Source organism: Falco naumanni, chromosome 2 (genome assembly GCF_017639655.2).
Source record: "Falco naumanni isolate bFalNau1 chromosome 2, bFalNau1.pat, whole genome shotgun sequence".
Classification (NCBI taxonomy): Eukaryota; Metazoa; Chordata; class Aves; order Falconiformes; family Falconidae; genus Falco; species Falco naumanni.
This window is the reverse complement of record NC_054055.1, coordinates 79,265,094-79,289,184: the sequence shown is the minus strand read 5'-3', so window position 1 is coordinate 79,289,184 and position 24,091 is coordinate 79,265,094. Positions and strand designations below refer to the sequence as shown.

The 24,091-nt window shown below is 41.7% G+C and overlaps 1 protein-coding gene across 1 annotated transcript in view; it reads right to left on the bottom strand.

Moving 5' to 3' along the window:
- The window catches only part of PCP4 (Purkinje cell protein 4), a 51,438-nt gene extending 27,709 nt beyond the window's left edge, over window positions 1-23,729 (bottom strand). Inside the window, exons 1-2 of the mRNA XM_040585108.1 lie at window positions 23,616-23,729; window positions 4,074-4,125 (exon numbers count right to left, since the gene is read on the bottom strand). Coding sequence (XP_040441042.1) covers window positions 4,074-4,125; window positions 23,616-23,624 — 61 coding nt within the window. The 5' untranslated portion in view covers window positions 23,625-23,729. The remainder of the gene's footprint in view (window positions 1-4,073; window positions 4,126-23,615) is intronic.
- Between the last annotated feature and the right edge of the window lie 362 nt (window positions 23,730-24,091).

Genomic DNA, 24,091 nt, shown 5'->3' with positions numbered 1-24,091 from the left:
GTGCTAGGCTGTAAAGAGCAAGTTGTACGATACCAGCTTACAAATTAAAAAAAAAAAGGGCAACAGGAAATAGAATGAGAATTGACAAGCGTTAACCTAAAAAGGAACTTTGTGACATTGACAAGATCGTAAAAATAATAAGGTAGGAACATCCTGTTTTCATTTAGGATGCATCTGTAAACACGATAGGCCTGATTAATCAAACTAGGTGAGCAAAGATGAAGTTATAGCTTCTTACCCCACACTGACTCTATTAGAACAAGTCAGATTCATATAGGAGGAGGTGCGTGAGGAAAGTACTGCTGTCTCCCCTTTGGATTTTCTACCCTAGAGAACAGCATTATGTAACAGTTTACAAGTCTGTAATGCCATACACAAATAAGTACACCTTTTCTTTCAGGTAGACTGAAATCCTTCAAGACCCAATGAGATTAAGGCAGCTACAGTTACATGGCTCCTATGTACAACAAGTTGTTTTTACACAAGTGCTCCTGTATGCATAGTATTACTGCTCTTTATTAAACTAGGTGGTCTAAAGGAACACCACTCTAGACTGGTCCTTTGAGCAGTTCACACCCAGAAAAACTAGTTTATGTAATTTACTCCCAACAATATTTTTGTTCTTCCAACTCTGACAAGAGAATGAAATTACACAGACTTCTCTGACAGCAGTATAGTATGTTTTGGATGGAAAGGCACTCAGCATTATACAGCACACACTGAAGCTATCAGGAGCTTTTCCATTAACCTCACTAGCAACTGATATACCATGACAGCAGATTGTAATGCAGTAGTCACTCTCTCTTAGGAAGACATGAATTACCATCTGATTTTGATCATAACCTGTAAAAGCATGAACTATAACTTGCTTAAAAGTTCAAGATAGACAAATGTCACCTGGGGCTTGACCAGCATCCAGTAAGGTCACTGAATGTTAACAGCAATACTCTCAGTGTGAGAAAAAGTTACTTCAAAACAAGTGATTATTCAGTATTTATCATTCTGATAGAGCTTCAAGAATCACCAGGCTTGTGGCAACATAAAACCCAAGAAGATATGGCAGTATACATCGTACCAAATACAGTGGAAGGGAATCCTGTCTGCTAATGACCAGTGTTCTGAAAGAGGAAAGAGGAAAGAGGGAGCTTTGTCCCCTATAACTTACCACCTAGCAGCCTGGAAGACTATTCAAGAAGGAAGCTGAGAGAAGATAACTGCTGATGAATGAAGGTCTCATGTAGGTACAACAGTCCCTTCATCAATCTAACAACTGGTACAGTTTGTGTATGGGATTTTATTCTCCCATTGTCAAACTTGTACTGGTGAGTACCACTGCTCTACATCACTGGCTTTTCTGAAGCTCAGTCTTCCCAACGTCCTGAGCCAAAAAACAAGGCTGCTAGAATGAGCCGTTGCCAGTTCAATGCATTGGGGCTGAGCCTGCATTTTGTGTGTGATACAATCCCCCATCAGCAGGAAGGCTAGATAAGAGATCACTGCTGTAGCGGTAGGCACGAAGTACAGCTACAGATACAATGTCGCTGTCTAACAAAGGTCAAATGAGAACATGAATTTGTGTCTACCAAAACTACCACTACTATAAAAGGAATCTTCAGAGACTGAATTTGCTTGAATGCTTTACAGTGACAGCAACCCAATATAATGCTTCAAAGAGGGAGAATGCCGATTGCCATGGTCATCAGTTTTGTCCAGTTTTAAGCCAGCCTAGAGATGGGCCCAAAATTAATTTTCTATAAGCAATGCACAAACAAAATTTGACTCTGAGCAGTGTCTCCATTGTGTGCACCAAAAACGCTGAAAAAAGCTAAGCATCTTTGTCATAAGGAAAAGCTGCTGGAAACTAACACCTTGTAATCAAGAGCAAGGCTAGTTTGCCTTTATAAAAAAAAGGTCATGCTATGAAAATGTTTAACATGAAGATGAAAGGGTGTTTTGTTTTTCCCCTTTTTTAACAAGAGGGAAAGTTTCTTTTTGACAGGGAAGCAAACATCTAGAGAGGCTGGTAAAAACAGCCACAATGAAAATTTAAGACATGGACGTGTAGCAGACTTCTGGCCAAAAAACATGTAACAGGGTTTATATTGTGTATGTAGGTTTATAGCACATCCGAATTTTCAGAGGAATAAATGACTTCTGCTTGAGTTTTAACTACACAGAGCTAATAAGGACAAAAAGCTATACATTTCTGCTTCTCTGATTTAGAAATCGGTCTCAGGTTCAGAGTTCTGATTCTGCTTTATTTTCATGCAAGCATGTGGATTGGGGAGACCAGAGGAATATTTCATCTTCACTGCAGCTCCTCTATTTTACATAGGTGACAGTCTTTTGTTACAATTTCACTACAAAAAATAATTGGTATCTATTAATCCAAGATTAACTGTGCATCTGCCTGTTTACATACCTAAAACTATGCTACAACCTAGAATCATGTATTTTTGAATTAATGACACAGTCTTTTCTCACTCAAAATTCCCTTTGAGGAAAAAAGGACTTGCTTTTAAAAAGGCTGCAGGATCAGTAAATCTAAGACTAAATTTGACAACAGGACAACTTTATTTGGGAAGAAATTTAAGGCAAATGAGCTCAGTTCATAACATGCCCCAACAGCAAAGAGAAAAACATGTTTCCTATGCTGCCCGAATGGCTGACATAATTTTGCTTGCTTTCCTTTCCTGTTAGCTTGAGAATGCAAATGGCTTTGCTGTCAGGGTACATTTGTTCCCACTAATTCAAGACACTATAACAAGCCAAAGTATTTATTTCTTTCTTTTCCACTCTAATTTGTGTTCTATCATACTGGGAACATCATCTACAGATTTCATTTACTGTAACATTATGCAAACAGCCCTTATGGGAAAGTCACCTCTCTGTAATAGGAAAACTAAGCATAAAGAAGCCTCTTAATGTTTTAAGACATGTTCCCTCAAAGGGCCCAAAATTTCTGTTCAGACCAACACGTAAAGGCCAAAATGCATATCCAAAATAACTGCTCAGAAAATTCCATCTCAGAAAACCCTTGGCTTTTCAGAGGAGACTTACATTTTTCCTGCTTTTCAGTAGATGGGATGGACTACCAGAACATATTCTTTTAATTAAAACTGGATGATCAAAAAGAAGCAGACAGCATATTTATATAGTTCAATCATCATGCTGTTCATGAAAGTCTACAAGCTGATGTTACCTCATATTCAGCTGGGTATATAATAAAGCTGCTTAAAATATTTTCCTTTGAAAAGTGTTTCTGATGGTAACTGGATTTTAATCAGGTGATCATTTGTGTGTAAAGCATTTCTGCCTCCTGTAGGCAACAAAACAGAGATTTCAGCTATAACACAATTGCCATTTTCACTGAAAATGCAGTTTTATTTTCTTCAGGGGTGGGGGATAATTACAATTGTTTGTGCCACTTAAAGGGAAGAAATTGGTTTCTGCCATCTCCTTTGTTGAAGTCTGAAAAAAACATAACTTGCCCCTTAAAGCAGTGGAGGATGAGTGCACATCCACTCATGTAGAGTGCCAAAGTTAGGAACCTATTTGCCATATAATACTTCCACATGAGCTGCTCCATCCATAGCCTATCTCCAGCAACACTCAGATGGGCTTTATGCACGTGATTTTTAGCTTTGGTATCTTAGTTATGAGCCTAAAATTAGGTGGGATTAATCAGACCACAGAAAATACGTGTATGAGCAAGTCCTTCGCAATTAGGTTACTATTACTCACCTTCCCCATTCATATGGTAGCTGCCCATAATGCTTAACCTAGTCTCTTTGTGTCCTTTTCACACATACTTAACATTGTCTTGTTCTAGCCTCATTTGTATCTGTACTGATTCCCACAGAGTCCTTTGGCTTACCATGGTACATAAAGTAGATTTCAACATACAAATATAAAGAAAACCATCCTATTCAAGCCCTTCCAGTTCTTAAAACACATTGAAAAGATAATACATGAAACCAAGGCCATTGCTACTTGACATCTATCATTACAGTAAAAAATATTTTGGCTCAATTTGACGCAATATTCTCCATCAAGAAATAGTCAACCCTTACCATTCTCGCCAGATGTCTTGTCTTTGCCATTTGCAGATCCGGTTCCTTGTCTCTGTTGGGGGGGGGCGGGGAACAGAACAAGTGGTCAGAACAAATTTGAATGCACATTTCCCCCTTAAAATTACTAGCAATTACAGCCTGATTTCTCCAATACCTTGGATAGTCACACACAGTCATGCAGTGTTGTTTTGAAACACTACCATTTCAGAACATGAATGCTTAGTACCATTTAGGCAGAGCTGTGTAACTATGTGTGCAACTTTATATAGTTATGATACGCTAGTGATGGGATATGGGTAATCAAGTTTCCAGCAGTGCAAGGGTATAAGCTACAGTCTGACACCTGTTCAGGTCCCTGCTATACCTCCATTTCCATGATTCTTCCGACCTGACTTTTACCAGAAGACTTATCTTTCCACTTTGGCCACAAGCAGAGATGGAACTTTCCACTTCAGTTCACTCTGTCTAAAGAGCAGCCTCATGACCTTCCATGAAACAAACCAATTTAAGTCACTCTACTACGTAACACGTGGCAAACACCAATGCAGTCCAAATAAATATTCACAGTGGCAGGGTTACATTAATATGGTTACACTATCAGGCAGCTTTCTAGTTTAGGAATGTTCACTATGAAAATTACACTGCATCCCCCAGGGAAAGCTTCTCACAGGTAGAATTAAGGTACTTCAGCTAGCATAGCAAAGCTTGCATTTCCGACTTGGAGTTATTCATACTTGTGTGTATTACTGAAACAGACAAATTCATTCTCTAGGGTTGTACATATAAAAAATGAGGACTATTAAGTTCTGTGAGTAAATCCAACTCCATTCAGTCAGAGGCAGCACATCCTCACGCATTAGGAATGTTAACAGCTATAGCAGCATTGCAAACCATTTGGCTTGCACCAAAATAAGGACAGTCATATCAATTTTCTTACAAAAAATATGGGCATACTTATCTGAAGGTATTTACTCCAGAATATCTGGTTAAAACCTTCTCTATGCTCTAGTTTCTGTCCTTCATCTCCTACAGCGGTGGGGTGTTCAGGGTATTCTGTGTATATGGAGCTAATCATGAACAAAACCTTCACGTGTACTTAGCACTTACTATAGAAGTCAGAGGGGGGAAGAAAGCTCTTCAAACCCTTTAGGAGAATACGAAAGGGCTACATATGGTCTATCGTGCATCCACCTGCCAGTGGGGGGGTTTCTCACTTTTGTGGCAGACTTCAGTGCATTTATCTCTGCTTTACTGGCTCTGCCTCACCTCTCACCCCACGCAGCAAGACAGAGCAGTCCCAGAGAAAACAACTGAGTCTGTAACCACAGCTACAGTCTCCCCATACAATGAAAATACATTTCTTTCTCCCTGGAGCCTTAAATCTAAGACAGGAGAGAAGACGTGGCTGATAACATCAAAGAATGGGATTCTAAAGGGATAAACATTTTTTACAAAAGCATAAGTTACCTACCAACAGCCAGAAATCAATATGCAACAACCAATTTTGCTAAAGATATTAACCTTTATGCCTTTAGAGTTTGGTTGATATTCCATATTTCAATTTCAATTCACATTTGAAACTAGATTTTAGTGTTAATTTACTGGGACCTGCCAAAAAACCCAAAATACTGGATTTTTCCTATCTATAAAGTGGTAGCTATGTTGATTTTCCCTTCCCTGTTTATTTTCAAATGCTTCTTGAAGTAGTCTTATTTCATGAGTGTTTCAGGCTGTGCTATTTAGCCTTTACGAAAGCTTCTCTTTCCTCCCTAGGCTATACCAGAATACAGATCCACACATTTTGTATCTCAGGATTTCCCCTCAAGGAAACGGGAAAGTTGTCAGAGAAAGCAAATAAAAACCTTGGCTTTGGTCAATTAAGGTTTTTCTATTCATGAGGACAAGATTATCTTAAATCAGTCTAAGTATTCTCCAGCCATTCATTTGGTTGGTGACCACTGGACACATACAGAATGAAGCCTGAAAGTTTGTCAAACAAGCTTCTGATAGCCTTTCCTTCAGTTACATACATATTTTGATCTATAAGCACTGTGCTGTCTTCAAATGAGTGCAATGGATTTGAAAGTGAAAATAAATTTCTTATTAACATGGTATTGAAACTTATAAAAAATCTACATACCATGTGATCATTCATCTGCAAAGCCTTTAGCCTTTTGTTTCAATACATTCAGTGGGCTTTTTTTTAACATTTTCAAGATGCTGGTATTATTAGCAGCTGGAGCTTCTTGCTTCTTTCATCACCTTTCATGGTGCTACCACAGGCTGCAAAACAAAGCCTAGCTTTTTAACGTCCTTTAGAGCATAAGAGGACTAGATACGAGGAAGAGTTACTAGATGTATTTTCAAGCAGCAATAGATGAAAGCTCTCCAAAAGCTGATAAAACAGATATTGTCTTCAGATGCAATAAATCAAATGAAATCAAAATAATAAAAAAAGAAATACCAGAAAAACTATTAATGTCTGGGGTTTGTTTTTAAACAAAAAAATCCCCAAGTGGTTGGCCATATTTTAAAACATAAAAGCAGTCTAATCCTTTGTTTCCTATAACTTGTGGCCAGCTTCCTTCACTCAAAGGCTGCTTCTAAAATTCCCAAGCATTTAAGGCAAGCACCAGGACAGAAGAAGTTTCCACTAGGCATTAAAGAAACAGAGCCAAAATGAACATAAGCACAAAACTAATTATTCTACAGTAAAACAGGATAAACAGTTTTGTTGCTATGTTGTGTAGGAGGAAACACAGTTTATGACTGCTTGGGGCTATATTAATTTTTAACTTGGTGGTTTTACAGAACATCAAAGGTGCGTCATTAAAAATGTCTCCAAAAATCTAAGTCACTCCCAATTTGTCAGAAGAGGAAGGAAAAAGCACTACTGCTGTATGCCAAAAATCCCAGTAAGAAAAGAACAGGTTTACTTTCCTGTTAAATTCTCAGTGCTATACACAGCAGCTAGTTAATGTGGTATGAAAAACTGTACTAAATTAGTCCTCTAGGTGTACAAACTAAGGTCAAAAGTGAATTTGCAGCCCAGAGGACTTTGAATCTTGTTAAATTACTGCAACAGCTTTTCTACTTACTCTTCTAGCCCCTCCTGCACCCCCAAGCTTAATTTTTGCCTTTAATCTTATATTCTGTTCTGGTCTTGAAACAGCCTGACCTTTTCAGTTATGCTTCCAATTAGCACCTCAGTGTTAGGGATTGTAGCCAGGTGTTGATTACAAAATTTTTGGGGGCAGAAGGGTGGTTTGGTTTTTGATGAGCCACAGAAAGCCCAAGATCAGGGACATGAAACTGCCAGAAAGTTTTTGACAAATAGGCCCTTACAGTAATAATATTCTTCTGCTTCATCTCCATGCAGGGCCAACAAGGTACAGCGGGCTGTATCCCAGTAAAGCAGTGGCTGCAGATTTTTTAGAAGTATTTTTTTTCTACATCAAATAAAAGAGCATCCAAAGGTAGAATTAAGAGAATAGCAATGGCGGAAATTATTTGTTAAGTGAATAGCAGAGTCAGTGTAGACTTGACTCAGGACAAAAAAATAATTTCATTAATACACACTAAGTGTTATTAGGATGCTCTGTATTCATTGACAAGGGGAACAGCAGGGAAGTCTGTGTATATGTAAGCTTAAGTCTTGTTTCGCTACCAGGTCCGCCCCTAACAAAAGGCATTACATGTGTGACAGAAGTACATGTCGGTCCTACACAGCACAAAAACGGCTGCAGGTCAGCCAGCTGTTTGCCAAGCAAGCCCTTATTCAACACTACCATCTGTTCTCCATATTTTCTCTGCAAGAGATAAATTGAATCAAACTAAACTATTTCATAAGCACCTCATTTTTTTCCACAGCCTTCTGCTTTAATTAAAGACTTCAGCTGCTTTAGCCATAAAGAACTGTAAAATACATTTTACAATTTTATGAAGTTTATAACTTTTCTGCAAATAAAAATGTCATTAAGTGTCTGCTTAAGGACTTTCCATGTTTTCCAAGAAAGGTAAGCTTCCTAGTTAACAGCAGAACAATCAGGAGATACAGCAATTTCTACCTGCTGTTTTTCAGGACTAAATACTTCCTGTACAGGTCCTCAAATCAGGCCAATTAGCCTTGACTTTATCCAGGAACAATGTAAGAAAGTTCTTACAGGCTGATCTTTACTTAGTGCTGGCTGATCTTTGAAGATACTGAGAGTCTGACTAGTGAAGTAAGCCCCACCTGAGGTTATTAGACTATAGGCACAGGTTAGATCCCAAAGCATCCTTACTATGTAACCATTGCTGCCTGCAAGTTCATAGCACATTTTTTTAGTTTCCCCTAGGTGGAATTTTGACGATGTTGCATTAGCATGCACGCTTCCAACAAACTAAAGAATGAGTTAGAGAAATCTGGATTAAAAACACAGAACAGAAGACTATCAAATGTGGGCTCTACATACAGCAACAGTCTTCTTTTCAATGTACCTCCTTTCCAGGCATATTATATGCAGCTCTCCTGGTGTTAAGAACCTAGAGTTTTCCATGCTTTTTAACACCAGGTATAAGCTTGCTATTAAAAAAACAAAACCAGAAAGCTAACATATTCACTTTAAAAACAAGCAGTGGGGATAGAGGGAAACATCAGCTATTTCTGGTAAATCAACACATTATGCACACATGCCACTTCAAAATAATTTTGTGATGAGGCGATATCCTGAGCAGACTGAAATCAATTTTGCAATTGTCTTTCTTTCACACTCTAGCAAAGAACACAAGCTAGAAACTAAATATCAGAAACTAAATGAACCCAAAATGTAAGTAGGAACAAGAACCAAGCAGCTATGACCTGGGATGAGTGGATATACTCTAGAATTTGGGGGTTCAATGTGATTAATTAGGTTAAACTCTTTACTGGAGATTTCTGTTTCACTATGTTTGACAATCTCTTTCTACTGTTATGTATTGACTTGAAACTATAGCACTCAGGATTTCACACATTAAAGTGTGGAAAAACATTACTCTTAACCACAACAAAATAAATAATTTTGTAACAAGGACAAAAGATATTACTGTGGTTAAGATAAAAAGTTAAGAGCAGGAAAAATGCTGCTGTGACAGAAAGATCTGTTTACTGAAGCTGCAAGGAATATCTGGCCTCTAAGTAATGGGACTAGAATTTTAGTACCCCTGTATTTTTTGGAATTATATACCAAAAAGCATGAAGATAAACAGCTGGGAGAAATGAAGTGTCCTGCTGGAGAGCCATGCACAAGTTCTCTCCTATTGTAAATCTTCTCAAAACTGGTCTGCAATACAGCCAGATGGCAAATCCTAAACCAACTTCTGTGACATTCAGGTTCATTCGCATCAGTAACAGCTAGTCACCTAAAGACCATCTGCAGAATGATCTGAAGAATCCCAGACAGAAGTTTGAATAGATTAATGAAAATTGCATTAGAAGCTATACAAACTTTCCTCACTGGTCTATTTGTGCCTCCTTTACAAGTTCCTCCACTTGTCTCCCAAGTTTTTATAAACATGGTACTGAATATTTGTGATGTGAAATTGTCCTTTAAAACCCACATTAAGGTGACTGCATCAGCTACAGAACATCTAGCCAGTATTTTATCTGAATGATGGGTAAATCTGGTAACATCTGTTACTTCTGTCTTACACATCATTGTAAGAAATCACAGGCCACATTTTCTAGGCACCTGACAGAAAGGAAAAATGTATCAACTCACACTTCAGTACAAAGGACTCCACTCCTGGTTATGATCAAGCTTACATTTCTGGTAGAAGGAGCTTTCTGGAGACTACCACTTCCCTTTGGCTGCTCTCACTATAGGATATGGCCTCTACTCTCACCTACGTAGCACCATCTCTGCAAGCACTTTTACACAAAGGGAGGTTTTCTACAGCCAGTTTTCTGCCTGTCTTGCATTGCCAGGGCAATCTAATACTGCCAGAGCACAAGTGTCAGAAACCATCTCTCAATACTGGCTGTCAAAACTGATCAATCCCTGGCACTCTGACAATTTCTGTCATCATCTTCATGGATCAAGAAGTGTTCTACTTGACTAGCTTTTGATTGTTCTTAACTTTATTAAGGCTCTCCTATTACTATTTCAATAAATTAAAACTCCACAGGTAAGCTGAGATGAGCTGATGGGATTCAAACTGCAGTGGCTAAAAGCTGGCAGTAACCAGCATGGGTTTTCTATGGCTTTTGTAGTCATTGAAGGTACATGCGCATGCACACACGGACATGGTCACTCTAGAAACCACAGTAACATTTGTCAGAAATTAACAAGGCTGTGGATAACTACTTATGATTTTCCTTCCAGACATGGACCACTGCCTGGCTCTTGCTATTGCAATATTACACAAGATACAATCTTTGCAATTTCCTTTCATTTTTATAGAAAGGACACAACCTGGACCTCAGCATTCATATCCTTGCATCTTTGATGGTTACTTACACTGGTGCAAATTACACCTCAAACACTACTTTCAAACACAAAAGGAAAGCACTATATTCAAGGTATAGCTGTCCATAAAGCTAGAGCCTGTGTGAAAAGCAGGCAATTTACCACATTGACTGCTCACATACTGGTTGTTGCATTACCTCAGAAAGGAGTACATGCAGGTTTAGGTAGTTTACTCAGGATGAACCCACAACTCCCATGAGACAATACAGCGAGACATGCTGGTGGAAGGCCCTGGCCCTCCTCTTGGTCCACTGGACAGTCAGGTACAGAAAAAGCAATAGGAACTGAAGAGACAACCTTGATGGTGGAGCTTCTCAGGTAGCTGAAGGAGAGTTGCAGTCCCTGCTTCTGGGTTATTTTATTTGCAATGGGGTCACTGTCCATGTCAAACATTTTATTTACACATCTATGCAAAATGCATACTCCACTCAATAGTCAGAGTGCCTTAATCACAGGGTTGCTCACATAGTTATAACATTTGCCTCAATTTACGAGGCATGATTTGTTCACTTCTGTCTACATAGAGCTCTTGGCTTGAGGCAAGTCCTCAGAACAGGCACCTCTGAGTATATAAACAATACAGCTCCAGCATGCAGCACAGTTTCAGGTTAAATAAGGAGGCACCTGAGATAAATGGGCAGAATCGCTGTCTGGGATATCAGAACCCACTTACAGTGCTTGTTTTATGTATTCTAATATCTCAGAGAAGAACTTTCACTATGCCCACTTTTGCCACTGCTGGGCTGTAATTTATAAATCTGCACAGTGAGAACCTGCAGATTTTGTATTTGGGTTCCATACAGTGTCCTAAACAGAATATGTACACCACCACCAAATGTGATCAGCATAATTAGCACAAACCATAGCTTGCTTAATATTTATGTTATTAGCATATTTTGCATTAAAACATTATTAAGCAGATATTTCTCCAAAGACATTGTAATCACTTTTTTCTGAGGCAAAGATTAATGGAATCTTTGAAGTTACTTTTTAAAGCAGCTGCAAGAATGTATTTCCCAAATCCTGTTAATTACCATGCCAGCCATGAGAAGCGATCCCTCTTTTCTGCAGGAAATGGAGGATTTGATCCTGCAAGGCTTATTTACAGGGGTAGCTCATATGTGGACAAGTAGTTGTCTTCAATTCAGCAGAATTACTCACAGGAACAGAGTTGGAACCCCAGTGTGGTACAGTGGAACTTCTCTAAACTGCATGTTAGGTTTTGTTTAGCAAAGGGCAAAGAGGGTAGAGTTAACTACAGAATAAGACTTCTCACACCACTTGCCAAAAAAATTACCTCAGCTCTCATTTGGACATGGGTGATACAGCCCGAATCCCAGTTACACTGGAAAACTGATGAAGAGGAAACAAAGTGACCCAAGAAAAATATTTCAATTACATAAAAATCAATTAAGCTAGGTGGCATAAATGAAAAAGTGACAGAGGTTCTCAAGGTGGTCTCTTCTGGTTTTCTCCTATTATTTCTTATCTATTGGTTGCATCAGACCTGGCACTAGAGTTCCAGAAAGGGCATGTTTGGGCAGGAAACCTGCCTTAAGAACTCCTACTTCCCAGTCCAGCCCAATCCAGCCACACCTTCCCATCCCCAAGGCCTTGTTTCTTTGGATACAATTGTTTGCAAGGCCATACAGAAAAATAGGAGCACTACAATTGTTCAAGTTAAAAATAACCTTTCAGCAGAGCTATGCTGAAAGCAACTTAAAATGATCCAGCTAAAAAAAAACCCCAAAACATAGCTTAATTGTTTCCGTTGATCATTTCAGTAATGTAGTCAATGTCTCTAATCCACAAACAGTTGTACCAGGGCAACAGAACAGGCAACAGACAGTACCACGGGGAGGAATGAGGCATTGCAATTTTGTTTTGGGAACTGAAAATCAGAGCAAGTCAGGACTTCATACCACAACACACAGCAAACTGCGTTCCCCTGTGATGTTGCATTACCTCCTAGCATTCTTCACTCTGCAACCAAGCAAGATTTAGAGCAACACGGGCCCATCCATGCAGTCTAAATTACAAGCCTTGGCCACCTGTGCAGGCAATACAGACAGTTAATGGCAACTGGCTGGCATCTGATTAGGAGCCAAACAGAACCTTGGGGATCTGGGAAAAGCATCTGGATTCAGATGGTATCTTGGGTATGTTTTAATATTAGCATCCCCAGACAGGAAGAGTGCCCTAAGCCAACTAAGGCATCAGGGTCCTTGCCTAGGCATAAAATAACCAATTATGGACGGTGGTTTTGTAACAAATTTTTTAATATTTCATTCTTCCAAACCCTTCTGAAGTTTAGGGAAATTTGCTGAGCTATAAACCCAGTTGTAATTGAGTTAGAGTCTGCATTCAAAGGACAGCTTGGGTTATTAATGGCAAAAGTCTGCATTGACAAATTGCTTCATACTTGATATTTGCTATGATTATTAAAACAAGCTGCTTCTTCCCAGGCTGCAAAACTTAGTGGTTTTTGTTTTATTTCCAGTTGTACAATTAAAAAAATTGTTCTCACTTTCTTATTTCCCTACATATTTCAAAGGTGAACAGATGTTAATAAAGTGTTAGACTGCACTAGTAACTGGGCAGCCAGGTTTTTAAAAGGTATTAATTATGGCAGTTTCAAATTGCCATGCAAAGGAACTTTCTGCCTTCACCCTAGGGCAAAACCTTCAGATTTTCAAGACAAGAGCAAGACTAAGCAGCAAGGATGTTTACACGTCACTTACTCTACTCGTCAAACCTCCAGGCAGCCAGTGTGGTCACAGACAGCAACTACCAGCAGCCCCTCAGCCATCTGCAGTTATGACAGTAACTTCTTTAGGGCTACTCCAGTAGCAGGGGAATCACTGGACCGAGAGCGTGCTGCAGCCTTGGCAACATACCCTGCCCAGGGGCTGCACAGAGAGATGACGCAAACCTGTTATCTCTGGCTCTGTTCCACCAGGAGATTGATGCAAGGGGAACCCTGAATTGGCTGCTGAAGCTGCCTCGGAATTGACATCCTTTGACAGAGGATTTGTCCCGCATTGATGAAGTTTGTGTCAGAAATTACCTACCAAGACTCTGGGGGAGCTGCTTTGTTCAAAGTGTGATGCAGTTCTGAGCAAAGCTGTCTTGGTACTGAGTCTAACCCACAGCCAAGCTATCAGAAACAACCATGCCATACTAAAAAGGAAAATGGACAGGTTGATGCACAAGGTCACCTTGATTGCCAGAAATCAGGGACAGCAATCAAATACACTCAACTGCCAGCAAGCAGAAAAGCCAGGTCACAAGCTTTGTCCAAGAGCCAGCCAAAAAAACCCAGGGATTTCCACTAATCAAAAGCTCTCAGGACCCTGCAGCTGCTCAGTGAAATTGACGCTGCTGTCACTTTCATTAACAGGAGCAGAAAATATAAGAAAGTAATTTTCACTGAGCAGCTGTAGTGAGTTTCCAGGGTTTGTGGCCCCAGGACAGACCCACCAGGTTACCTGCCCTGAGACTAAATGCTTTATGGTTCCTGTAGCACCCTAGCCGTGGAGTAAGTCCAGGGGAAGTGTGGTCAGGCACACTTCCCCCACATTGTTCAAAACACTCTCCTTCCACAGAAGTGTGGATTTTCCAATTCAAGTTCAATGAAAACTTGGAAGTTTCTCCGCTGCAAGTAGTCATCAATCATTCCTTTTATGCATCAGGCTCTATTCTGCATTGTAAGCCTTGCATTTCAAGTAAAAGAACCCAACTAGATTTTCACACATGAACACAGCAAACTATCATGCAAAGGCATTACAAAAGCACCCTAACATGCTCCTCCATAACAGTAATGTATTCATTTTGTTAATATTTTAACATACCCATCCCATGACTAGACAGAAAATAGGTTTAGGTTCCTTAAGTTTCATGCAGAAAGCAGGTAACATTCACTTAGATCCAGCTGTGTGCTGTCCCACACACTGCAGTCAGACAAAAACATCTATTAAAGGTTTACATAGCATGACCGCAAAAGATAGTGCTAGAATTCAGATAATCTGCAACTTTGATTTTTGCACTTCACAATATTAATGCTAGATTCACAATATTAATGCTACTGATGTTTCTGCATCTGCAGATGCATCCCGTAAGTCCAGTTCCAGCATGGAAACACACCAAGCTTTTATTAGCCCAAGCAAAGAATACAAAGAAGCACTCAGAAAAAAAGCCCTGTAAAACAAAGACAGGATCTCCTGTAATCTAACTCGAGAGGCTCATTCAGCTTGGCTTGGATGTTAGCGCTGTCCAGTAGCTTGCAAAATATGCTGAAGAAGTGATAGCTAGCCAAGTCTCACTGACAAATGAAAATTAGCATGAAGCTGGCCTGCCTTAGGCATTTGGCTGCCCTGCTTAAACTGCAGCACATGTGTGCTGGCACATGCATTTTGAAGTATGCCAAGCCAGCACTGTTTGCTCTCTTTCAAGCGGAGAGTGTGTATCTGTCAGATCTGAGTGGAGTAGTGATACATATGAAACAGCTATGAAGCCACATGTCTTATTTTTCATGTCATCTGCAGAAAGCTGCCTGCATAGCTATCCCCTTCTTGCCAGGTACACTCATCCTCCTCCTTCCCCATTGAGTTAATCCTTCTAATTTGTAGCAGTTTATCTTCTGTCTCCCTTTACCTCACATTTTACTAATAAGTGCTTGGTATTCAACGAACCAGATTTCAATGTCATTCAGGTTTCTTCTGAATGTTCAGGTCTTCCTGAACACCACATAATATCTCTAAAGTTCAAGTTAAAGTAATTTTTCAGACTATTCCAATTAGTGTTAAAATTACGTGCTTAAGAGTCAACATTCAGACTATTCAGTATTTTAAAATGCAATTTAAACGTGAGGATTTGAAAGTAAAGCATATTTTCTGTAAGAAAAAGCGAGAGACAGCAAGAATCCCATTATTTGAAACATTCAAGCTACAGAATGAAAAGCCCTACAATTCAAATTAAAGACATGCTTGTGATTTTTATGAGAACTATTTTTCTGCTTCTGTGCCTCTTACCTACTGCCCCACACAACCTGGGACTTCAGCATGTTCAAATGTGTTTTCTCACCAGCCTAGGCATTATGCTCTGGTTCATCTTGGGCAGGCTTCTCCTCTTCACCAGATTATGTTGCACCTGTCTGCTGAAGTCTGAATTCACCTTGTTTGGTCCCTTTAAAAGAAAAGCCCACCTTGGGCATCCAAGCCTAACTCCCTCATTCCCTAGTGGACTAGGGCACTCACCTGATCAAGCCGACCCCACCCTACCGCCTGTTGAGGGCTTTGCTAAAACACACACAGCTTCTTAGTATAGATGCAAAGGTACAGTAGTACGCAGGTAGTAGCACCCATCAGGGATGGATCGGTTGATTAAGTCTGGATCAGAAACAGCAATTCACTGAAGTCAAACTTCCTGCGGGAAAGTGTTATGTCTAAAAAAACATTCTCACTGGTCTTCCTTGATGTCCTGACTGTCACTAGGAAAAGGTTTAATATCACCAAAATCCTCAAGAAATCAAAGATGTCCTCAGATCTATTAATATTTGCCTCATCTGCTTATTTGCACTTGCACCAATTTAGGAGTTACGCTCTTGATAGCCTTTTCTTTGAAATCTATCTTCTGTAGTCAGAATGCTGCCAACCATTTCAATACCTGGCTATCCCTCTAGTGTTATATTCATAGCAAACAAAGCATCACCAAGACAGATTGACAGCCAGGCACCTGGACTAGTGGTACCTGGTGGGTAGCAAGGTTTATTTTGTAGGTCACAGAAGACACAGAGATGGAAATCATCCCCAGGCATTCATAACGGGTACAGTCTGCTTTCCAGCTCTCTGCCCAGTGATTTTGAAGCTGTGCAAATCCCTAGTTTTCTTGAAAGTTCTCCTCCTCTCCCCCCCCCCAAAAAAACCCCAAAACAACAAAACAAAACCCAAAAACTAAGGCACTTTCTGTGAAAAACTGCTTCTCATGTGCAATTCTACCAGTTCCTAGGGGAGATGCAGACTTGACAGGACTTTTCCAGCTGTCTCACCGATTCACTCCAGAAAAGCCTGCTAACGCTTGTCAAGCTTAGCAAGCTTTAGCATAACATGGAGTTGCCCTGTTTCCAGGGATAGCCCTAGTCAGTTCTAGATTGGGCATTTTTGACCTGTGCTCCATCATTCCCAGAAGAGGCACACAAAATCCCTACAAATACATCTACACCAGTGTGTACAGCCAGCCAAGATTCCTACAGTTATCCCCTCTTCTTCACTTTTAGGAGACTTGTGCTGTGATCCAACATGACCTTCAACAGGAGTGCATACCCCTTCCAAGTTGAAGCCATTATAACCTGAACATTTGGTTCAGGTTTCTCTGGTCCTACTATTGCAGCTTTCTAGTCCTTCTGGCATTACCAGTACAACTGGCTCCACAGTACTGCTAGAATTAAACTTGCCAGCCAAAGAACAGCAAGTAAGGCTGGTGACAGAACAGTTCAGACCTTTCTGTCAGGCATTTGGACACTAAGACTGTGTTAAAGAAACTAAAAATACAATCGCATATGTTTTGCCATAGTTAGAGCTCTGTCTCTCCACACACTAGAAGCTGAAACCCTCGTATCTGGTGCCACCCTTCTCACCAGCTTGCTGTCTCAGTCCAGGAGTCTCTGAAGTCTCCAGTCAGACAGAAGGACACTACCTTTCACAGGTTTGGCGTTTTTCTCTCTTTTGTTTCTTACTTTCAGCTTTAACAAAAGGAGATCTCTAACATCGTTCTGTCTACTGTCACAGTACTCACAGTATCAGCTGCATCACTGGTTAAGGTCATGTTTCACGCACTATATACTAAGGCAATAATGGAAGAACATTCAGTGTCTGTAAAATACTTTTTAAGAGGAAAAACAGTTCAGCCGTAATTAATATTCAAGGCATGTAGGCAGGCAATTGCTATTTCTTCTCTGGCTAAACTTTTGCTTCTTCCTCCAAATTCCATGATGGTACATAATTAAGGCTATATCCTACTTGCTATGAATCGATCAGATGAGAGCACCAGCCAAAGACCTGGCCTATGTGACACTTGCCCAATTTACCTATAAGTAGACTAGTCTGGTATCAGAGGGAGCAGACACGGAGAGTGAGGATAAATTGTGACCTCAAATTCTGTCAATAATAAGTTTTACAATTGCAACTGCTCTAAGTTTATTCCATCAGGGTTGCTATTTATCTTCCTCTTAAGAGAAAGGTAGCCTGTATGGTCTGTCTCTTCCATCTTTCTGTAAGAGAAAGAAAGACTAATTTTCTTAATTAAAAGTAGAGGAAGAAGGGGGAAAAGGATTTGTTAGTTATGATTTGACCTAGTTTCCACTTACCTACAATATCTTTATTTAGAAAACCAATGTCCAAACAACTGAAGAAACAGAACACCTTTTCTTAGAAAGAGGGAAAATATGTTATTCATCTTCATTAGAATATCCTACGCCTTGCAGAAAAGAAAGTATTACACAGCTCAGTGAATTGAAGGCTGTTGCAACTGACAGGCTGAAGACAGACATAGCTTTCCTCAGATGCATGCAGCCTTCTCCCAACCCTCTTCAGCCAAGAAGCGCATGTCTCATGATTTACACACCAGTGTCTAGGCCTAGCCATTCTACTACAAGTTCTTCTGTAGCAAAGTTACAGAGAAGAGGCAAAACGTGTAAACACAGAGACATTTTCCAAGTCAACCCTACAAAAAAGCAAGACAGACAATAGCAAATAGTGGCCTAAAAATCCAAAATTTTATTCAAATCAATAAACAAACACCCAGAAACCCTTGATGAAAAGGCCACCACTGTTCCTGTTGAAGTTAACTGCTACTGTATGCTACACTTCATCATTGCACATGATCTAGTCGATGTGGAAACTGTTGGATAGCGACTCCTACAAACTTGCCAATGCTTTATAAATTTAGTGATATTGGACTAGAAACCAACATTAGCCTTTGCAGCCTGCAATGATATTCTATTATCAAGTACTGCAGTATGAAGGTTGGAGTCTTCCTGGTTTATGAATGCAGGAGGTTTTTTCTTCAAGTTACTCTCTTACAGGGAACCACGTTATCTGAAGCATATTGTTAAAGCTAACTGTTCTTTAATAAAGTGGTGCGTTGTTTGAATCTTTTGGCCTTCTATATATTGCAAAAAATAACAGCGTGCTTCTTTCTAAAAAGCATGTCTGCCAGTTTCACCAAATTAATATCAATTTCCAACACCACTTGTAAGTGCTATTTTAGAAGATGCTTGATCCCACTGAAACCACACTGATGGAAGGAGTAGGCAAAATGACAGATCTAAAACATATTGTTCTCCCTCCTTCCTCCTCTTGAGCTGCAATTTACCACTCAGCTAATAAATAGATGTGAGATAAAATTAAAAAAACTGATGTTCACGTACCTTATCTGTTCCACCCCCATCCTGCAACAGCTGCAGAATTTCCTCCTCCACTCTGCCATGTTCTTGCTGCGCTTTTTAGATCCATACAGTTTTGTACCTACTGTGGTTATAACCTCAATGAGGCCAATAATTAACAGTTGAGGGTCACAGCAGTACCCAAAAAACACATCCAGAAGGGCCGCCCTAAGACAACTGGCTGGCCCAGACACCCCCCAGGACTTCAAGCAGCATGCAAGAAAACAGGAGCTCCTCTAAACAAACATGGTATGTTTTCCCCCTACAAATACCAGTTCTTTGATTTAGTCCCATCAGGATTATTGGTGTACAATCCTCACTTCAGTGTTTAAATACATCTGGTTTTAAGACCCTAAATACAATTTCAGTGGAATGGTTTCAACTGAATTCAGGAGACCAACCCATGAAAGAACTCCAGTTTTCCCATTTAACTACCTGAAGCAGCTACAGTTTCCAACAAGCCTACAGGTATGCCTAGTGTTTCATACTTGGACATAACCCCTTCCCTCTCCAACAGCCTCCTGGTGAATACACCTGTCCAAAGGGATAGAGACATGTTCCAGGTTCTCCCTTAACCTGGACGTAAGAGGACACCCTCTGTTACTTGGCCAGCTTAGGGACATGCCCAAACCACCATATCATGTGATACTACTAGTTTTTAAAACAGCCACAGCAGGAACTGCCTTGGTGATTAGAGTCTTACACCTTGAGGACTGATCAAGCTCAATTTTCATAAAAATACCTTTGACCCCAGTATTAGACTATGTCAACTTTCCAGTGAAGCCTCCATCTTTGCAGAGTTGGCAGCCTGGGTACCTCCCACTGAAGATGACCTGAGCTCCAGAACAAAGGCTCAGTACTCCAGGTTGCAGAGGAGAGCTATCTGGATGAGCATACCCCACGTGACAGCTCAACCCCCGTGAATGCCCTGCACACCCCTGTTACGGGGCACACAAGCACCCCTCATGATCCTTTTGAAGGTGGACACCCCACAGCAGTTGCTGCAGGATTCAAGGGCCTAGAGGCATCATAAGCAAAGAGAAAGAGCTTGCCATAGCTCAAAGAAACAGGACCTGGTGTTCTTTGTATTCAAAACCTAACACAAACCCCTATTTTTATGCAGAGATAAAGTCTCCAGCTCTTAGCCTCCCCAACTAAGAGACCTAAGCACTCTGGAATCAAGCCTCTAACAGCTCCCTCCTGTTGTATGAGTTTCATGTGCCAGGTTGCTTGTTGCCTGCTTTAAAAGGAAAGCTAGAAATTCCTCCTCCGGTCTGGTAGCTAGGCTGCTCCTCAAATCCGTAAAGCTGCTGGCTCAGACACTGCCTTGGGTAGTGCACATGAGCACCCTGGCAGTCAGCACAGCACTTGACTCTCAGTGAGGGCTTTTCCAATGAAAGTTCTTCAGGCCTGGGCTGATCAGGTATGTTTCCTGAACGGCTCTCCCAAAGTCAGACACTTAAGTAACACATAATAAAGTTGAATTCCTCCCTTACACCAGCAATACCACTCTGACCTTAAATATCAAGAGGAAATAAATGCCTCCAAAAAGGCAATCTCCACTAATGCTATTTTAAGCTCCAACTCCTTACACCTGTGCTTCGCCCCTGAACCACTAGAACCAGCATCCAGGGCTGTAACACCATATTGTTTAAGTTTACAAGTCCAGACCCACTTCCTGATGACAACCTAAATCATTCAACATAGGAGGAAAAGTGGCAGTGACTGTCAGAAAAGTTTGTGTGATTAAATGTTTCTTGTGAACCTTCTGGCCAGGGGAATAATACCACCCTGACCCAACATAGTCTGCAGCGTGTCAGATAGCTAAGTGACTGGTAAGATCACAGGATTCCCCGTGGTTAATCAAGTTCATGCCAGTCGTGAGTCTAGAGGCTCACTGGTAAAACTACTGGCTGAAGAGCAATTCGGCATTGGTCTATAAGCCCATTACCCAAGATTACCTCCCCCAGTTCGTCCTGTGTGACCAGAGATCTTTAATGGAAGAAGGGCTGCATCTCATGGGTGCTCACTGACAGCAGCTGATATTTTCCAGGATGGCTCTTCTCTCTAGGCTTATTGAAAATAACAGACAACATCTACAGACCTAAAGAAAAGGCTACTCAGTTATTTGAGGACAGATTTTCAAAAGCTGCTTCAACACCTAAAAATGCATTTTCATATAGAGCAACATGCCTGAGAAGTTCCCCATACAGCTAAGTGATTTATCTGCCACTAAAACCAAGCAGCAGGAAGCACTAACCATGTTTAGTAATGCTACTAGGTAAACTCTTAAACCTCAAATTCCCTGTAACTAGTCACAGGACCTGACTCCTGCCCAGTAGACTGAGCATCTTAAACATATTTTCAGCCAAGTATTGCAGAGAAATAAGTGCAGGGATTTTCTGTAGAAAAGTTCTTTATCCTTCCTGAAAAAAATAAGCTAGAACACAGAAAAGTAGTATAGTCAGATGAATGGCTGCTTCCTGTTCAGCTTTCTCCACCAGGCAACTCGTAATCACTGTCCATGAACAGCAAAGAAGTTAATTTTGCTTGAAGCAGCAAAATAAGAATCCATGAAAGTATCAGCAAATAACTTGATGGATATGAAAGCGCTCTTCAGAGATTTCTGCAAGCGTATTTCAAGCTCCACGCATGTCCTGACAATTGTTAACATAAAGCAAAAAACCTTACCACCCTCCCAACACCATTTTGTTTGGGATAATCTTTTGATGGCTCTAGCTGAGCCTCTTTTTAATCACCCTGTCCTCAGATTTTCTAGCAGATTAAAACAAAGAAAATAAAAATATTTTTCAGTTACAGCATTACAAGTGAAATCCATCAAACCCCCATCCAAATACAGCAAACACGTCTAAAGAGCTTGCTTTCTGGCTGGTGGTGGGGTTTTTCGCCTCTTTTTTTAACAACAGTCTTTTGCAGTGATGTGGTTTTAGGTAGTCCATTGGCTTTCATCTGCCTTTTGGAAAAGGTATCAACTTTTGATTAATGGCTGACAGGCAACTAACAGCAAGGAAGCTTTTCTTCATTGGAGCTGTTAGCGATGCTCCCCAATATTGTCACTTGAATGACAGTGTGACGGAAGACACTGAGCACGGCACTAAGTCTCATATGTACAAGGCTAAGTGCTGGCACCCGAGAAAGAGACATCTTTCAGCTCTGAGGATTTGCTAGGAATACTGTTCTATGAGACACAAGGAAATGTATATGAATAGAGAACTCCTGTGCTGGCATTAGAGATGATCTTGACATTCATCTGGACTTTTAAAATCCCGAAGGCAAGCAGCTTAAACTGAGAAGGGGTAATTACTGAACAAATACAACCTAGCACAGGGCTACAACAAGAAAGCGCCTTGTACAGTATCACCCAATCATTACTCCTCACTAGATTTTTTTTCCCCAAAAAAATTGTTATCTTTAATGAGTGGAATAGCAGTGTTGCATCAAGAACACTTCAGCTAGCCTTGGGAGCAAAGGGACAGTGACTGCAAAAAAACCCCACACTGTATGAACTCTACTCGGTCGATACAAACACAGGCAGCAGCCTAGGAGAGGTGACAGAGCCTGGTGCATTACACTTGGACGATCCCTTCAAGCAGCAGCAAAGCACAAGAGGATTTCCTCTGCTTTCCCCATTTCCAAGCAAAGATGTAAGCTTCTCCTCATAAACCCCTGCACCTGAGACCATGCTACTACACTGCTTTTTGTCTCAGATTTACAACCCACCTAAAACCACAGCCGAGTGTCACACCTGCACAACTAGCCCAGACTTACTTGTGGTCACTCTTGATTTTACTCTTGCCTCTAAGAAAGAAACACCCATTTGCTAGTGAAGCAGCCTCCAAAAAGAGATGCTGGGTAAGGCATAGTACAGGTATCTCTACTGATTCCCAGAGAAAGAGTTGCGCTGGAGAACATGGGATCTGCCAGGCATTTCACTGACTACACTGTCAACATGCCTGACGACACTTCTAACAAGAATACTGCTTTGCCCCTGAGAACTTTTCCACTGCAAAAAAGACACAAGTGAAAATGTTTGGCTTATAGCTACAAGGACGCAAGTGACCCTTACATGCTTGGCACTATTTACATTTCTCCTTAATTATAATCTTTCCCAGGACACTATTTATAAAGTTTACATCAGCATCCAACGACAAACAGGGCATTTCTTTTTCCATGAGCTCCAGCAAGTAACTTTCAAACAACTTACCAAACCCTCCCTTCCACATAGAAAAGCATTAAATACATCTTTAAGTTATTAGTTGGGGTTTTTTCAACAAATGATGCTCCACTGGTGCACAGTCCTTCCAAGGGCAAAGCACTGCCCCAGTTCAGGCTCTGAAGGCGCACACGGCCCTGGGAGGCTCTCTCTGCCAGACGGCAGGGTCTAGAGCAGCTGCACGTATTTCAGACTCCGCACCCAGCAGACGCCCCACGGGAGCGCCAGCTCCGCCGGGCAGACAGCCGGCCCCACCGGCTCCCGGCCCGAGAAGCACCCTGCCCTCCCCCAAGGGACGGTGACACCCCCGCCAAGCGCTCCCCACGCTTCGGCCTCCCGGGGCACTTTCGGGGGGCTGCGGCGCTCCCCCCCGCCCCGCTCACCTCGCTCATGGCGCGCGGCAGCCCGGCTCGCGGCAGCGCAGCTCGCGGCACCCCCCGGCACAGCGCTCCCGCCACCCCGCGCCGCCCGTTAAGAAGCGGCGCCCCGCGCCCGGCCCGGCCCCAGCCAGCCAATGAGCGCCGCGCCCGCGCCGACCCCCCGCGCCCCCATCCGAGAGGGCGCGGCGCCCCCTGGCGGCGGCGGTGGCGGCTCCCGCCTGGCAGCCGGTGCCCGGGCCCCGGGGCGCCGTCCCGCACAACCGGCGGACCCCGCCGCCTCGGCCGAGCGGGCAGCGCGGAGGTCCTGAGGCTGGAGCCGCGCCGCACGCTCGTCCTTGGGAAAGAGCGGTCACAGGCACCGGGACCGCTGCTGTCCCCAAACACCCGGCACAAGCCGCGCTCCCGTTGGGGCGGCCCCGGGGCGCCCGGCTGAGGGAAGGGGCCGTCACCGGGGCGGGCGGCGGGGGAGCTGGGGACAG